The 12185-nt window shown below is 40.2% G+C and overlaps 2 protein-coding genes across 3 annotated transcripts in view; one reads left to right on the top strand and one right to left on the bottom strand.

Annotated features, from left to right (window-relative positions):
• Positions 1 to 396: 396 nt before the first annotated feature.
• Positions 397 to 2825, bottom strand: sp9 (sp9 transcription factor). Its single transcript, XM_005723492.1, has 2 exons — positions 2696 to 2825; positions 397 to 2182 (listed from the first exon to the last, which is right to left on the bottom strand). Exons 1-2 carry the CDS (start codon positions 2714 to 2716, stop codon positions 884 to 886), a joined length of 1320 nt encoding a protein of 439 aa, XP_005723549.1. The 5' UTR covers positions 2717 to 2825; the 3' UTR covers positions 397 to 883.
• A 3292-nt stretch (positions 2826 to 6117) lies between these two features.
• Positions 6118 to 12185, top strand: part of LOC102212381 (obg-like ATPase 1) — a 44584-nt gene continuing 38516 nt past the window's right edge. Inside the window, exons 1-3 of one of the 2 annotated variants that reach the window (XM_005723487.1) lie at positions 6118 to 6251; positions 6371 to 6462; positions 10360 to 10503. In XM_005723487.1, the coding sequence (XP_005723544.1) occupies positions 6237 to 6251; positions 6371 to 6462; positions 10360 to 10503 (251 nt within the window). In that variant the 5' untranslated portion in view covers positions 6118 to 6236. The remainder of the gene's footprint in view (positions 6252 to 6370; positions 6463 to 10359; positions 10504 to 12185) is intronic. The other variant, XM_005723489.1, reaches the window with a different exon arrangement.

The raw sequence follows: 12185 nt of genomic DNA, 5'->3' as shown, positions 1-12185 counted from the left end.
TACAAGACACATGGGGCTGCGATGTGCTCCAAGTCATAATTAATACCATTTAACAAGATTTTCATTTGGGCATGAAATGTCTTTTCCGGGGCATTAAACATTGATTTATTCCATAGAGGAAATAGTTAAAGTCGACGTATTGTAGGTGATTTTAAGAAGGAAAAGAAAGCCTGTGATGAGCTGTCACACTTTAAAAAAGTAAAAAAATAAAAAATATATTTTTTTAGATTTAAACCTAATAAATAAACAAAAAATATATAAACTCTACATCACACACTTAAAGCCTTTTTTAAGATGTTTTAATTACGATAAAATGAAAGCCTTATACGTGTGACTTTATACAGGTAAACATTTATATATAGATAAATTTTTTTAGCAAAGAAATAAAATGGTTAACCAAAGTTTAAAAAGCCGTTTACATACATATCCACAAAGTGCGTCGAAAGTAAACTCCCTGATTTCCAGGATACCAACACGAATAAAACAATCATAGCCTAACATTTACATGAAAATAACACATAGTTTAGTCGTCAATATACAAGGTGTAACTCACATTGTCCAACCAAAGTTCAACAGGTTTCGCGCATTAGCAAACATCCATTTCATTTTCAAGCTGTCTCCCTCAAATTTTCCGAAGGCCTACAGTAAATCACTCTTTTTTTCTTTCTTTTTTTTTTGTAAAGATGAATTTACGAATGAAATACTCGTCACGCCTGTGGAGAATATATTTTTTTTTAGATTTTGCTATCGCTTCTGGAAACATTTTCCCCTTTACTGTCCGTCAGATAAGACCCGTTTTCATTGCTGTGCAGTTTTTATTATTATTATTATTATTTTTTGTGTGTTTTTTGTTTTAATCTGAATTGGTTTTTTGGGAGATGCCTCAGGGTTCGTCGTGAGGAGACGGATCCTTAACAGTAATTCTGGGGTTCACCCCTTCCAAAATAAGTTCTGGGGACTCGGACCTCGGGGTCTCCAGGTTACTGGTGTCGGTGTCACTGTCGCTTCCCTTTTTGCCTCCTCCACCTGCCGTGTGTGTTTTGATGTGCTTGCTCAAATGATCACTCCGCATAAAGCGCTTGTTACAAACCGGGCAAGCAAACCTTTTCTCGCCGGTGTGGGTGCGCAGATGTCTCTGGAGCTCGTCGGACCGAGTGAACCTTTTGCCACAGAAAAGCCAGTTGCAGACAAAAGGCCGCTCGCCGGTGTGCCATCTCAAATGCGCTTTGAGGTGAGACGTCTTTCCGTACACTTTACCGCAGCCGGGAATGTGGCAGCTGTGGAGTCCCTTTCTCCGCAGGCTGGCCCCGGCGGGTCCCAGCCGCTCAGCCTCCTGGCAGTTCGGGCAGTCGCATGTTGCTCTGCCAGAGTACCTCCTGGACGACCTCGAGGAGCTACTTATTCCTGAACTGCCCCCTGAAATCATGGCGTTGGCGGCAGAAGCGTCTGTGTAAGAGGGGATGACTGTTTTGAAACCGTCCTGCGTTAACAGGTGCTGGCTGGTGGACAGTAGGTGAGACGCAGAGGGGCTGATTCCAGTGGAGCTAAACGCCGAGTGGGTCAGCGAGGAGAAGTCCGGGTTGTAGCCACTGAGCTGGGAGTGGATAGCCTGCGGGGTGCCGGAGTGCAGAGAGGTCTGAAGGGTGCTCGCGGGGTTCTGGACATCGAGCCACGACCCGGGATTTGTGTGAACGTCCCACCACGAGGACGCACCATTGGTAACGTCACCGGAGATGGTTGAGTGGAACCCCGACTTGTACCACGACTCGTAGGGGTGCGCCATCCCCACGCGCGGGTACAGAGTCTCTGCTGATGTGTGGACTTTGGAGATAAAAGCTGACTGTCCAGATTCCTGGGTCGTGACGCTGGCGGAGTTGGAAAACAGACCGCTGTACTCTGTGGAAAACGCAGACGAGGTCGGGGAGGTGGAGGCTAAGCAAAAGGCGCTGTTGCTCGTGCCACTGGTCTGTGTTAGTCCTGTCGAAGCGCGGCTCGTCGCTACCGTGAAACCGGGCAGACTGGATCCTAAGTTGCAGCTGGAGGAGGATCTTTTCCACGGGTGAAATCCACCTTTCGAGAAAGCGCTGGAGTCAGGTAAAGTTGTAAGAGGACTGGTGTTGCCAATTTTGTTACAAGTTGCAGCCAGCATCGCTAGAGGTGTAGTTCCAAACCGTGGTTCTTCCTGGGTGGAAAAAAAAGAAACACACAAACACACAGACACACACACACACATGGGCTTAGAACAGAGAATAACAAACGAGAAAATGAGGAAAATCATTTCGCTTGGCTTGGAGAGCACTCAGCATACATCACTAAAATTAATTAAATACGACAAAATTTCATAACTTTACTGAAACGTCTTTGGAAGCAAATGAACCCGAGATTTTCTTCTTAAAGTCGTGTATGTGTACAGAGTGTGTAACATGCAAGCAAAGCAAGGTAAGAAATAAAAGTGTTCATCGAGTTTCTAAACATGTTAAGAAAATCTTTAAACGACTGCAACGTTTCATCTCCATGTTTTATACGTTTTGTCCAAGATTAAAAGTTTTAATTGTAGTAACTGAGAAAATGATCAATTCTACCCGTGGAAAACACGCGTGTTTTGAAAAGCAACAAACACATCCCGCCGCACAGCAAAGTGAGCGGCGACAACTTTACGCGCAACTTCTGTGCTTGGACACAAAGTCAGACTCACCCCAAGTATAGACGTAGCCATATCCAGGGTCTGTGCTGTGATGAGAGGGTTCGCGATTTCAGTGCTGTATGGCTCCAATTTGTGTCAGATTTACCGTGTTGACTCAGGTCACACGGTTTCTCTCTTGGCTCGCAGCTCCCAACACTACCTAGTTGTAGCGAGCGTGTTCTTTGAAGTACAGCTGGCGAGGACGCGCAGCCAATCTGATAGCTGCATTCATGGCCGGGGTTTCAAGTCGGCCAATGAGAGAGCCGACCACAGACAGAAACACCAAAAACCCCGCCGTCAATCATCTGTTTGTGCAGCCTCCGGCCAGACTGTCATACAAGACACGATTTGGTGTTTTTTCTTTTTTTAAATGCATACAGTTATTTTTATGTATTCTCACACGAAGGCTCAATGTCTCCTTTCATTCCAGAATTGAGTTTTTTAACACGTCAGTTCTCCAAGAGGTAAGCGTTTCACTAATTCTCTAAGGCTTTTGTAGATTGCGGCTTCTAAGGTGCAGCTCCAGGTTTTCCCTTCTGATTTTTTTTAAATATTCAGATCATGCGCAACACGTCATTGAGAAATTGTTGATTTAAGCGCAGTCTGTATGCTTGTGAAAGATAACTCGGAGATGGCTTTATCAGAGCGGTCTGCAGAAGTGCAAGCGCAAGTGCAAGCTGCTGCGTGTTAGGCACGGTGGGAAACGACTGGGGTTTTAAAGTGGTTGTGTTTATATTGGGAAATCAGAGACGGATTAAAGTTTAGCCAAGAAGTCCAGAAACAGGCCTGACAGCGCAGACCTCCGCTTCTCCGAGCGCAGTTAGATTATTTATGAGCCTGCTGCATTCGAGTGACTTTATAGGTGAAGGAAAGCAGATTCATGCAAGACTCGCAATTAATCAGTTAACTTTTTTTCCAGCCAAAATCTCCATTTGTTTGTGCCTATGCTCGTGTTTGCGCGCGCCAGTGCCACACGCGTACCTCCCTGCCCACTTGTTGGGGGGTGGAGGGACGCAGGTGAGGGGTTAATTAAAAATGACAGCTCACCTGATAAGTGAAAGCAGTAGCTCTGTTTTAAAAGACAAGTATTTTATAGTCGAGGAGGGGGGGGGAGAGAAGTTTCAGTATCCAGGAGATTCCTGCTGTAAGGCCGCCAGTCATCTCCATTAAACCGATTTATTAACGCGATGTCTTCATTGTAGCTGAGAAATAATTTTTTTTAACACCAGCCCAATCCCACATTTAATTAAATTGCGGACAATGAAGAGGATGCCGCGTTTCGCCAGTTTCTTCTTCTTCTTTTTATTATTATTATTATTCTCCTTTCTCTAAACTCGAGACTTTTATTTTTCTCCCTTTGAATATAACAATTCAATAAAGCCGCATATTTCATAGCTTGTTAAAAACGCTCAGGGATAATGGCATAATGTAAAATTGACCTGCTCTGATGTGAATCATCATCCTTTTAAAAGTTAAAGCAATTTTCCAGAGAAAGGCTTGACCGAAAGATGTGCATTACAGTATTCAAAACGCGCAAATAATGCTCTATTATAGAGTGTGAATGCTGCCAGTAAACACAGGCGCAATTTGTTCAAATACTCTTTTTTTCCCCTTCTTTTTTTTTTGCTTTAAAGCCCCACCTTTAGAAGGGTGAATAAAAATCAGTCTCATCAAACAGGCTACTTGGCGCTGCCAAGAAAATGGAATCATTTTTTGCAATCATGACAATTTGGCAGAGTGCTGTTAACAGTATTAAGCGTTTATTCTACATAAGCACAGTTTATTGTTGCTAAAGAAGTTAAACGAGTCTGAGGATTAAATGAAATTTAATGTAAGCGTTTATAATTTTTTTTCCTGCATGAAAAATATCTTCACCCTGCAATTAATTTCAGATTACCATTATTTCTTAGTTTTGTTTACTGTGTTTGTAATGAATTATATAGTTAAAATGAAATCTGCTATTGTTGTTCTTATATTAATTTTTCTTCTTCTTCTTCTTCATAATAATAATGTATTACTATTATAATTATTCTGATGAGCAGTGTGACCGTTCACATTGCTCCTAACAAAGAAACGTGTGTAGGAATCACAAGACCCTTGTGCACTGATAAATGTTACCCACCTATATTTTTTATTTAAATGTACTAGTACAGAAATGTTTGTGTTAGTTCCATTAACCCAGGCTGATAAAATATGGGTGGTTTTTTCATAGCATGTTTATTTGGGACAAGAGGGGAGAACATGATCTTTCCTTGTCATTCAAAGGAAAATTCTGAGTTGAATCTGTAATTCTGGACTCCATTCGTGAGCACTTCTCTGTGGCAATTAGGAGCCTATTACAAGCCATTAGATTGATCAATGTACCTTAAACAATGGGAATGATTTATTTGGTCGAACAAAACGCTCTGCATCTATTGTGATGAGTCTAAGTGGGGGTGCATCCATCAACAAAAGATAAATGATTAATTCAGACCTATTCATTTAAATTCTTTCTACAAAGCCAGCCTCACTTGCCTCAAATCCAGATTATTAGAGCCTCATTTTCTGCATGTTAAACTAGACAGGCTGCTGGATGGGGCAATGGTTTTTGGTTGTGCCCCTGTGTGCTTTAATTTGTATTTCTGCAGCGGGAAGTTTATTTGAGGATGTTTAACTAATTGTTGTAATTTCGTGTGCTCATGTGGCTACACCTGTTTCTCTCAAAAGGGGGTTGAAGTGTAAACTGTGAGTGAAAAGGATGTTATACTTTACTTCTGTGGTGCTGAAGCTGTACATTTTTTTATCTGGGAAGTCCACTTGGATCACAATATCAGAGGAAGCCCAGTTTATAGAAAATAAATGGGTACAAATATGTTAATTTTATCCTTTTTTTGTTATTTTATGGCTTTTTTGTAAAATAAATGTATAGATAACGTGTTATATATTTTGCATGGATTTCAGTTGTGTGTTTTCCATGAATTCTTATTGTTATATTAGTGACAACTAAAGAGAGACCGCAGTCAGAAAATAGATGGCATAAACTGAAGTGCATTGGGAAATTAACCACTTGACAATCAGCTTTTATTTCCATGGGAAGGTAACAAGCTATAAAACAAGGGAACAAGACAAATTTGCGCAAACCTTTGAGCACTGAGACCCACAATAATTACAACTTGTGGAAGCCCCAAGTTAGACGAGCACCAAGACTGGCGATGGAAATGTTCATTAGAAAAAGAAAAATCAAATCAGACAATACAGTCAAGCCTCTGAGAAGGAAAAAATCTGCTTTTAGTAGCCACTTTTCTTCAGCACTGTAGTGCTGATCTTATAGGAGCTCATCGACCTGCATCAATATTATCGACAGCTAAATTTGGAGGTGCAGGTCAGCTCGCCAGCTTACAGTGTCAACTTTCATTTCCAGGGGCTGCAGGTTCTATTTTGAGCACAGCGAGTGATCTGCTTAAAGTGCAGTCGACTGGTTGCATTTGAGGACTTAGCTTAGCCCATTTTCCTTCAATGAATGAGCTTTTCTTATAGCTGTAGTGGAATTCAGTGGACTCTTCTAGTGTGAGAAATGGCTCCAAAAAAGGTGGGTTTTATTAAGGAACAGATTTGTTTAAAAAAAGGAAAAAACTATAGCATACCCTGTAGATTATGCAATGACAAGTGCTTTTCTGACTGCGTGCATTTCCACATTGTCTTGATTAGGGCAAGGGAGCTGATGCACCAAAGCCACCACCATTGATTGGAAGGTTTGGCACCTCGTTGAAAATAGGGATTGTTGGCCTGCCCAATGTTGGGTGAGTAAAACCTTATTTATACAGACAGGATGGGCTTCTCACTACATTTCATGTGCCCCATGTCTACTGTTGAACTGCACCAACTTGCTGTATGTAAGACAAGATGTAAGCTGCTGCATGACAAGTGCAGACAACTTCTACCTTTATTTCATTGTTCCATGAGAGTTTCTCCATGTTACACCTTTTGCATGCCTTGCTACATGGTGATAAAAATAAATAAATAAATAAATGAATGAATAAATGGCACGATTTTAAATCTGCGTGCCAGAAAGAGCTGCTCCTTGGATAACTGTGGGAAACGTTTCTGTGTTCCTGAATAACCACAACAATGTTTGAAAAGCTCTTAAATTCCTGGAGCCACATGTGTCCCTACTAGCAGGGATCAAACTCCGCAAGAGGTTTTCAAACCAGGTCTTCCCTTGCATGCATCTTAACCCTCTCTCTCAGCTACCCATCCTTTCACAAAGGCTTCAGATGTTACCGTTGTTTCCTTTTTTGAATGTTACAGCAGAAAAGTGTTATAAGGGTAGACCTGGGGCGTCAAGCATCTGCAGCTCATAAAAACCCACGGTGATAAAAAAAAAAAAACCAGGTTAAAGTTTGCATGCCTTTTGTTTCCTCAATGTCTGGATTTATGAATGCTGAATATTACTATTAAATCAGTGGAAAAAGTAGAAAAAAATAAAAGAGCAACACCTTACATGTGGGAGCGTGCTGCATTTGAACTGAATGACAGCATGCAAAAAAAAACCCCTGCATTCCTCTTACTGTCTACTATTGTTTCTGTCCTTTTACTGAATGAGGGAGTGGGGTTCTTGATTGGTTTTGAAAGCTCACTTATCGCTCTGCAAAGCCCATTGCTGGTCAAAGCTCAGTGTACGTCTCAGGCAGTCTGTGAGTCAAAAGGCTGACATCACGTTTCCATGTCACACCTGGTCAGACAAATCTTTTTTGTCAGCATCTACTACATCTAAGACCTTCAGCAACATCCGTGACATAGTGTAATAACAGTGCAGACCCCACCATGACTTCCCTGTAGGCCCCTTTGAGTTACAGAAAGGGCTACGGTGATACATCATGTTCCTTTTCAGCTGTCATGTTCTCATCACTTTGCCCCTCCGTGAAACTTTTTTTTTTTTCAGTAATTTTCAACAGAACAGTTGTTTTTTCGAGCAGTTTGGAAAGTTTTGGAAAACCAATGGCTTTTGGAAGGACATTGGAAACATTGTCCATGCTCTGTATTGTAATTAGTCAAATGAAAGTTAGCCTTACTGTTTTAGTTAAACTGTGGACAAGCTGGATTTCTTCTTCTGTTCTTTTCTTCTTCTTCTTTTTTAGCAGACACTTATTACTAGAGGGAGGAGATATTTATACAGAGCCTGTTTTCTGCAGCCATTTGTTCACATGTGGTGTGTATTGGTAGCTGTTTTGAAGATTATTGCACACCATCTCATCATCTCTCTAGTGCCCAATGTTTTCGTTTCTTACCCCAGCAAAACCACAATGTCTTCCTGGGTTAAGAAGTAGAACTCACTGAGGTTGCGGCCTGCCATACCACGTTTATGTCAAAGTACAACTTGTCAACCCTCCTATGGTTTCTTCCTGAATGAACTATGTTCAGATGCCAGCCAGCTGTTAGTTGGGCGTAACTGACCACTCTTCACACATGGGAAACTCGAGAGTGTGATTCAGCCAGCCTTTCAGCTATTCCTACACTTAGACCACAGCACATGCTCACTGTGTTTACTGCCATTCTCCTGCTCATAGGCTGGAAAAAAGTTTATTCTTGTCTGTTAAGGCTTAGAGAAACACACTATATGGTCTGCATAAAATCTCTTTCACTTCTCTTATGCTACCAATACACAGTATCTACCTTTTGCCTTATTCCGCAGCTCCATTTGACTTAGAAGGCAATGTAAAAACAAGACAATAACTGAATAATAACCTCAGATTGGTATGCCTTATATAAGCTATGCATTTTCAGCTGTTTTTATATAGTGAGTGGAGAAATTTGTCCAACTGCGTCATTATGACAATGAATAAGACCGTTTGCATGATGCTAGCCAAGATTATCAAGATTAAAAAGGCATTCAGACAGAAGAACTGACCAGTAGACTATCATGAGAGTCTTAACTTCTGATATGACTTGTTAAAACAAGCATCCATTGCTCAAAGCATGTATATCCTGCAGAGATATAAATCCTTGATATACACCAAGTTACATGTATGCACCAATCAAGGTGGAACCTCCCCGCAAAAGAAAAAAAAAGTTAGTATGTCACCACGTGCATGTGCTTTTGTCTCCCCTTCTGGCAGTGAAGAAATTACAGAAACACTTCCATCAGAAACTTTTCCTGGATACTTGCTAGATTCCCCCCCCACAGTCCTAGTTAGTGTAGCCTACCTTATCTCCATTGTTCCATTTCCACCACTTGTTGGTTGGCTCAAACTGCACGTAGAAACTAAAGCTGCAATCAGCACCAGCGATGTCTAGGAAACAGTTTATTTAAAGGAAAGCGGAAGTGTATGAAATGTCTTTTTATGTTATATAAACACTGAACCTATGGCGCCTGATGCACCGCCTTTTGACACTTCTGACACCACCTGCCAAGCGAGAGAAAACATACCTCAAAGCCCATCGCACTACAGTTGGCATCACTTCAAGGAAACATAGCATTCAACCTGGAAAATGAGCTCCAGGTTTAAAACTCTAATATACTGTGAATTACCAGGATCCTTACCTTGCACTGATGGGCTTCACCAGCATTGTTGGACTAAAATCGAACTTGAATGAAAATGAAATTTAGATGTGAAAGTTGCAAACTGTAGCTTTGACTTTATATTTACCAGATGATAAACATCCCTTAATATCCCTGTTCAAGTTCACATTTGGGCATTTTTTAATTTGAACACCAGTGACACATGCTATCTTTATTAAAAGATGTCTCATAATAACAATCGAGCGAGCAGCGAGAATCCTAGCCTATGCTAGCTATGAGATGTTTACCTTTAGCTCCATAGCAGAGCTGTTTAACACATTTGTTTGAGTTACTGCACTTTAAATGTAAGTGTTAGTCTTTCATTAAAAAGATTGATTGATTTCATAGCTACAAATCTTGACTTCCTAGTTTCCATAACCCACCAGCTGAAAAAATACCCAAACCCTGGCTGCAAACTACTAATCTTCTTTTTGTTTTTTCTTTTACTTACTGTCACATCACCCTCAGATTTGCACTGCAGCAAGTGTGTGCATTGCTGTGCTGTTCTCTATATTAAGCATTAAAGTCTACACCTGAGAGATGTTTTAGTGTTACTTTTCTTTTTTACTCAAGGTGACCCGGGAAAAGCTTCAAGTATGTTAGAAAATCAATCTAGCTTTATATAAGGAATTAATACATGCACTTTGGCAGTCTCAAGCAATTTCATGCCTATAGGACTTAACAAACAATAATTTCAATGTGAAGCACTGAGTGAGGGGATAAAGATGGAAAGTCCTGGATTATAGGTAACTGCCATGCCATCATTACTCTTAGACACTCACCATTGTCTGTAGATTTTGAAGTACACTCGAGCTGCTTGTGCCATAGAAAATAAATCTCTCTGTGATCACAACATGAGGCTGCATTCTGTGAGTCCTGTTCAACAGCCAGTCGAATCCATTTACAGCAGATCTATTATGGGATTATCTAACCTTGTAATTGACGCAGGATTTTATATTCAAGAGCTCAAATATTCAGCCTGTTAGCGCAACCGTTTCTGCCTCGTGTGCAGATTAAAAAACAACAACTTCATTTTGCATAAATAACTGACATGTTTTAGGATCATGCTATTGAACCGCCAGACCCTACACAGCAGCACTTTTAGATGCCTTGACCTCACTGCTGTTTTTATTTTCAGTAAGTCAACCTTTTTCAACGTGCTGACAAAGAGTCAGGCTGCGGCTGAAAATTTCCCCTTCTGCACCATTGACCCAAATGAAAGCAGAGTGCCCATTCCAGATGAACGCTATGATTTCCTCTGCCAATTCCATAAACCTGCCAGGTATGAGGTCTCATCGTTCCCGTATTATTCACACTTCAGATCTGTAGTCTCTGACAGTCCCCTTGCTATAGGTATGAGAAAACGTATACCAATGTTGTTGACATGTAGCTGTGAGCTTTTAGATTGCTTCTCTGCTTCTTTCAAAGAAGAGCCAAAGCATCTTTCATCACCTGGTTATCATACATACTCATGGAAACTGCTTAAGCAGGTTCAATTCAGATTTCCTGCGCTATGTTGTATATTAGATATACCGTAGCCATATGCATAGATGACACTTTTTATTACTAATTATCCCTCTAACCACACAATTAAACCTCCCCATCTCTCACAAGGTCACGCAAATGATATTTTGCATGTTTCTTATTTAAAGAATATAATTTAAAAACAACCATAAGCATTTTGAATTGATTCTGAAAATTATTACCTGTGCATCTAAAAGCCTCATATATGTTATTCTTAAGTGCCATAGACCTGCAGTGTTGTTCAGATTATAACAAACACATCAGTGAGCCATTCTGCTGTCATAACCTTCCAATCAACCAAATACCATTTATTAATTATGTCTTATATTTGGTCTTGTCTTAGTACTACTTTAAGTGTCTATTGGCAGTGAACATTGGACTACAATACCTTTAATAAGCTGTCATTAATACGCATATGTGATCCTTAAAATGAATCTGTTGTCACTTTTATATTAATGTCATTTACAGTACTGTGCAAAGGTCTTGGGCCACCCCTCATTACTTTATCTTTTGTTATAAAAATGAGAAATAGGTGCAAATGCAGCATATAAGATTAAAAAAAAAGAGTTTATATTACTCTAATGAGCTTGAAAGTCAATATTTGGTATGGCCAGCTTTATTCTTCTACACAGCTTTCTTGTAATTTCTTTAAGTACTGTTCCAGGCTTCTTGAAGGACATTCAAATCTCCTCTTTGGATGTTGGCTGTGTTTTGTTGTGTTTTCACACACTGCTTCAATAATGTTGAGGTCCATGGTCTGTGGAGGCCAATCTATGACGGTGTGTTTTTCTATCATGGCAGAGCCTCCACCGTGTTTGGTACTGCTGGATATGTACCTCAACAATTTCTCCCTTTCTTATAAGTGGCTTCTTGATAGCCTTCCCTCTGAAGCCATTTCTGATGAGGCTTCTTTGGACAGTAGATAGATTAACTAAAGGGTATAGGGTAAATATGGTATAGGTTAACTATATTTCCCCACTAATATCGCTTTATGAACCACCTTATTAGTACAGAAAATAATATTTTATGCATGTAAAACTTTGTTCTCCTTGGAATCATTTTTAGAAATTGGAACAAATTGGAAGTTTTCGATTAACAAAATGCCTAAAGATTCCATTTAAAACTGGTTATTTGCTAAGTTGTCTGTTATGAATGAGCACAACACTGCTTCCTCCCTTGAGTCAGATGCTTTTTTATGTTTGAATGAATAATAGTGTCAGGTGGCTTTATAAGCAAAAAAAAAATCATTCCTCTGAAAAGGGTCAGATATATAGTCTGGACTGAAGATGAGTGAAAAGCAGCCAAAAACCTTTAGAAAGTGAAGAACTATGACTCGAGTCAACTGTAACAAAAAATAGAAGAAAGTCTGGCTCGTTTGAGGCAACACATGAAAAATCAGAGGTAGCTCAAGACTTTAGCACAGCACTGTAAAGAATTAAT

Source organism: Pundamilia nyererei, unplaced genomic scaffold, assembly GCF_000239375.1.
Source record: "Pundamilia nyererei isolate P.nyererei 1_Seehausen unplaced genomic scaffold, PunNye1.0 scaffold00009, whole genome shotgun sequence".
NCBI classification, from domain to species: domain Eukaryota; kingdom Metazoa; phylum Chordata; class Actinopteri; order Cichliformes; family Cichlidae; genus Pundamilia; species Pundamilia nyererei.
The sequence above is the reverse complement of the archived record's forward strand: the minus strand, read 5'-3'. Positions and strand labels throughout refer to the sequence as shown.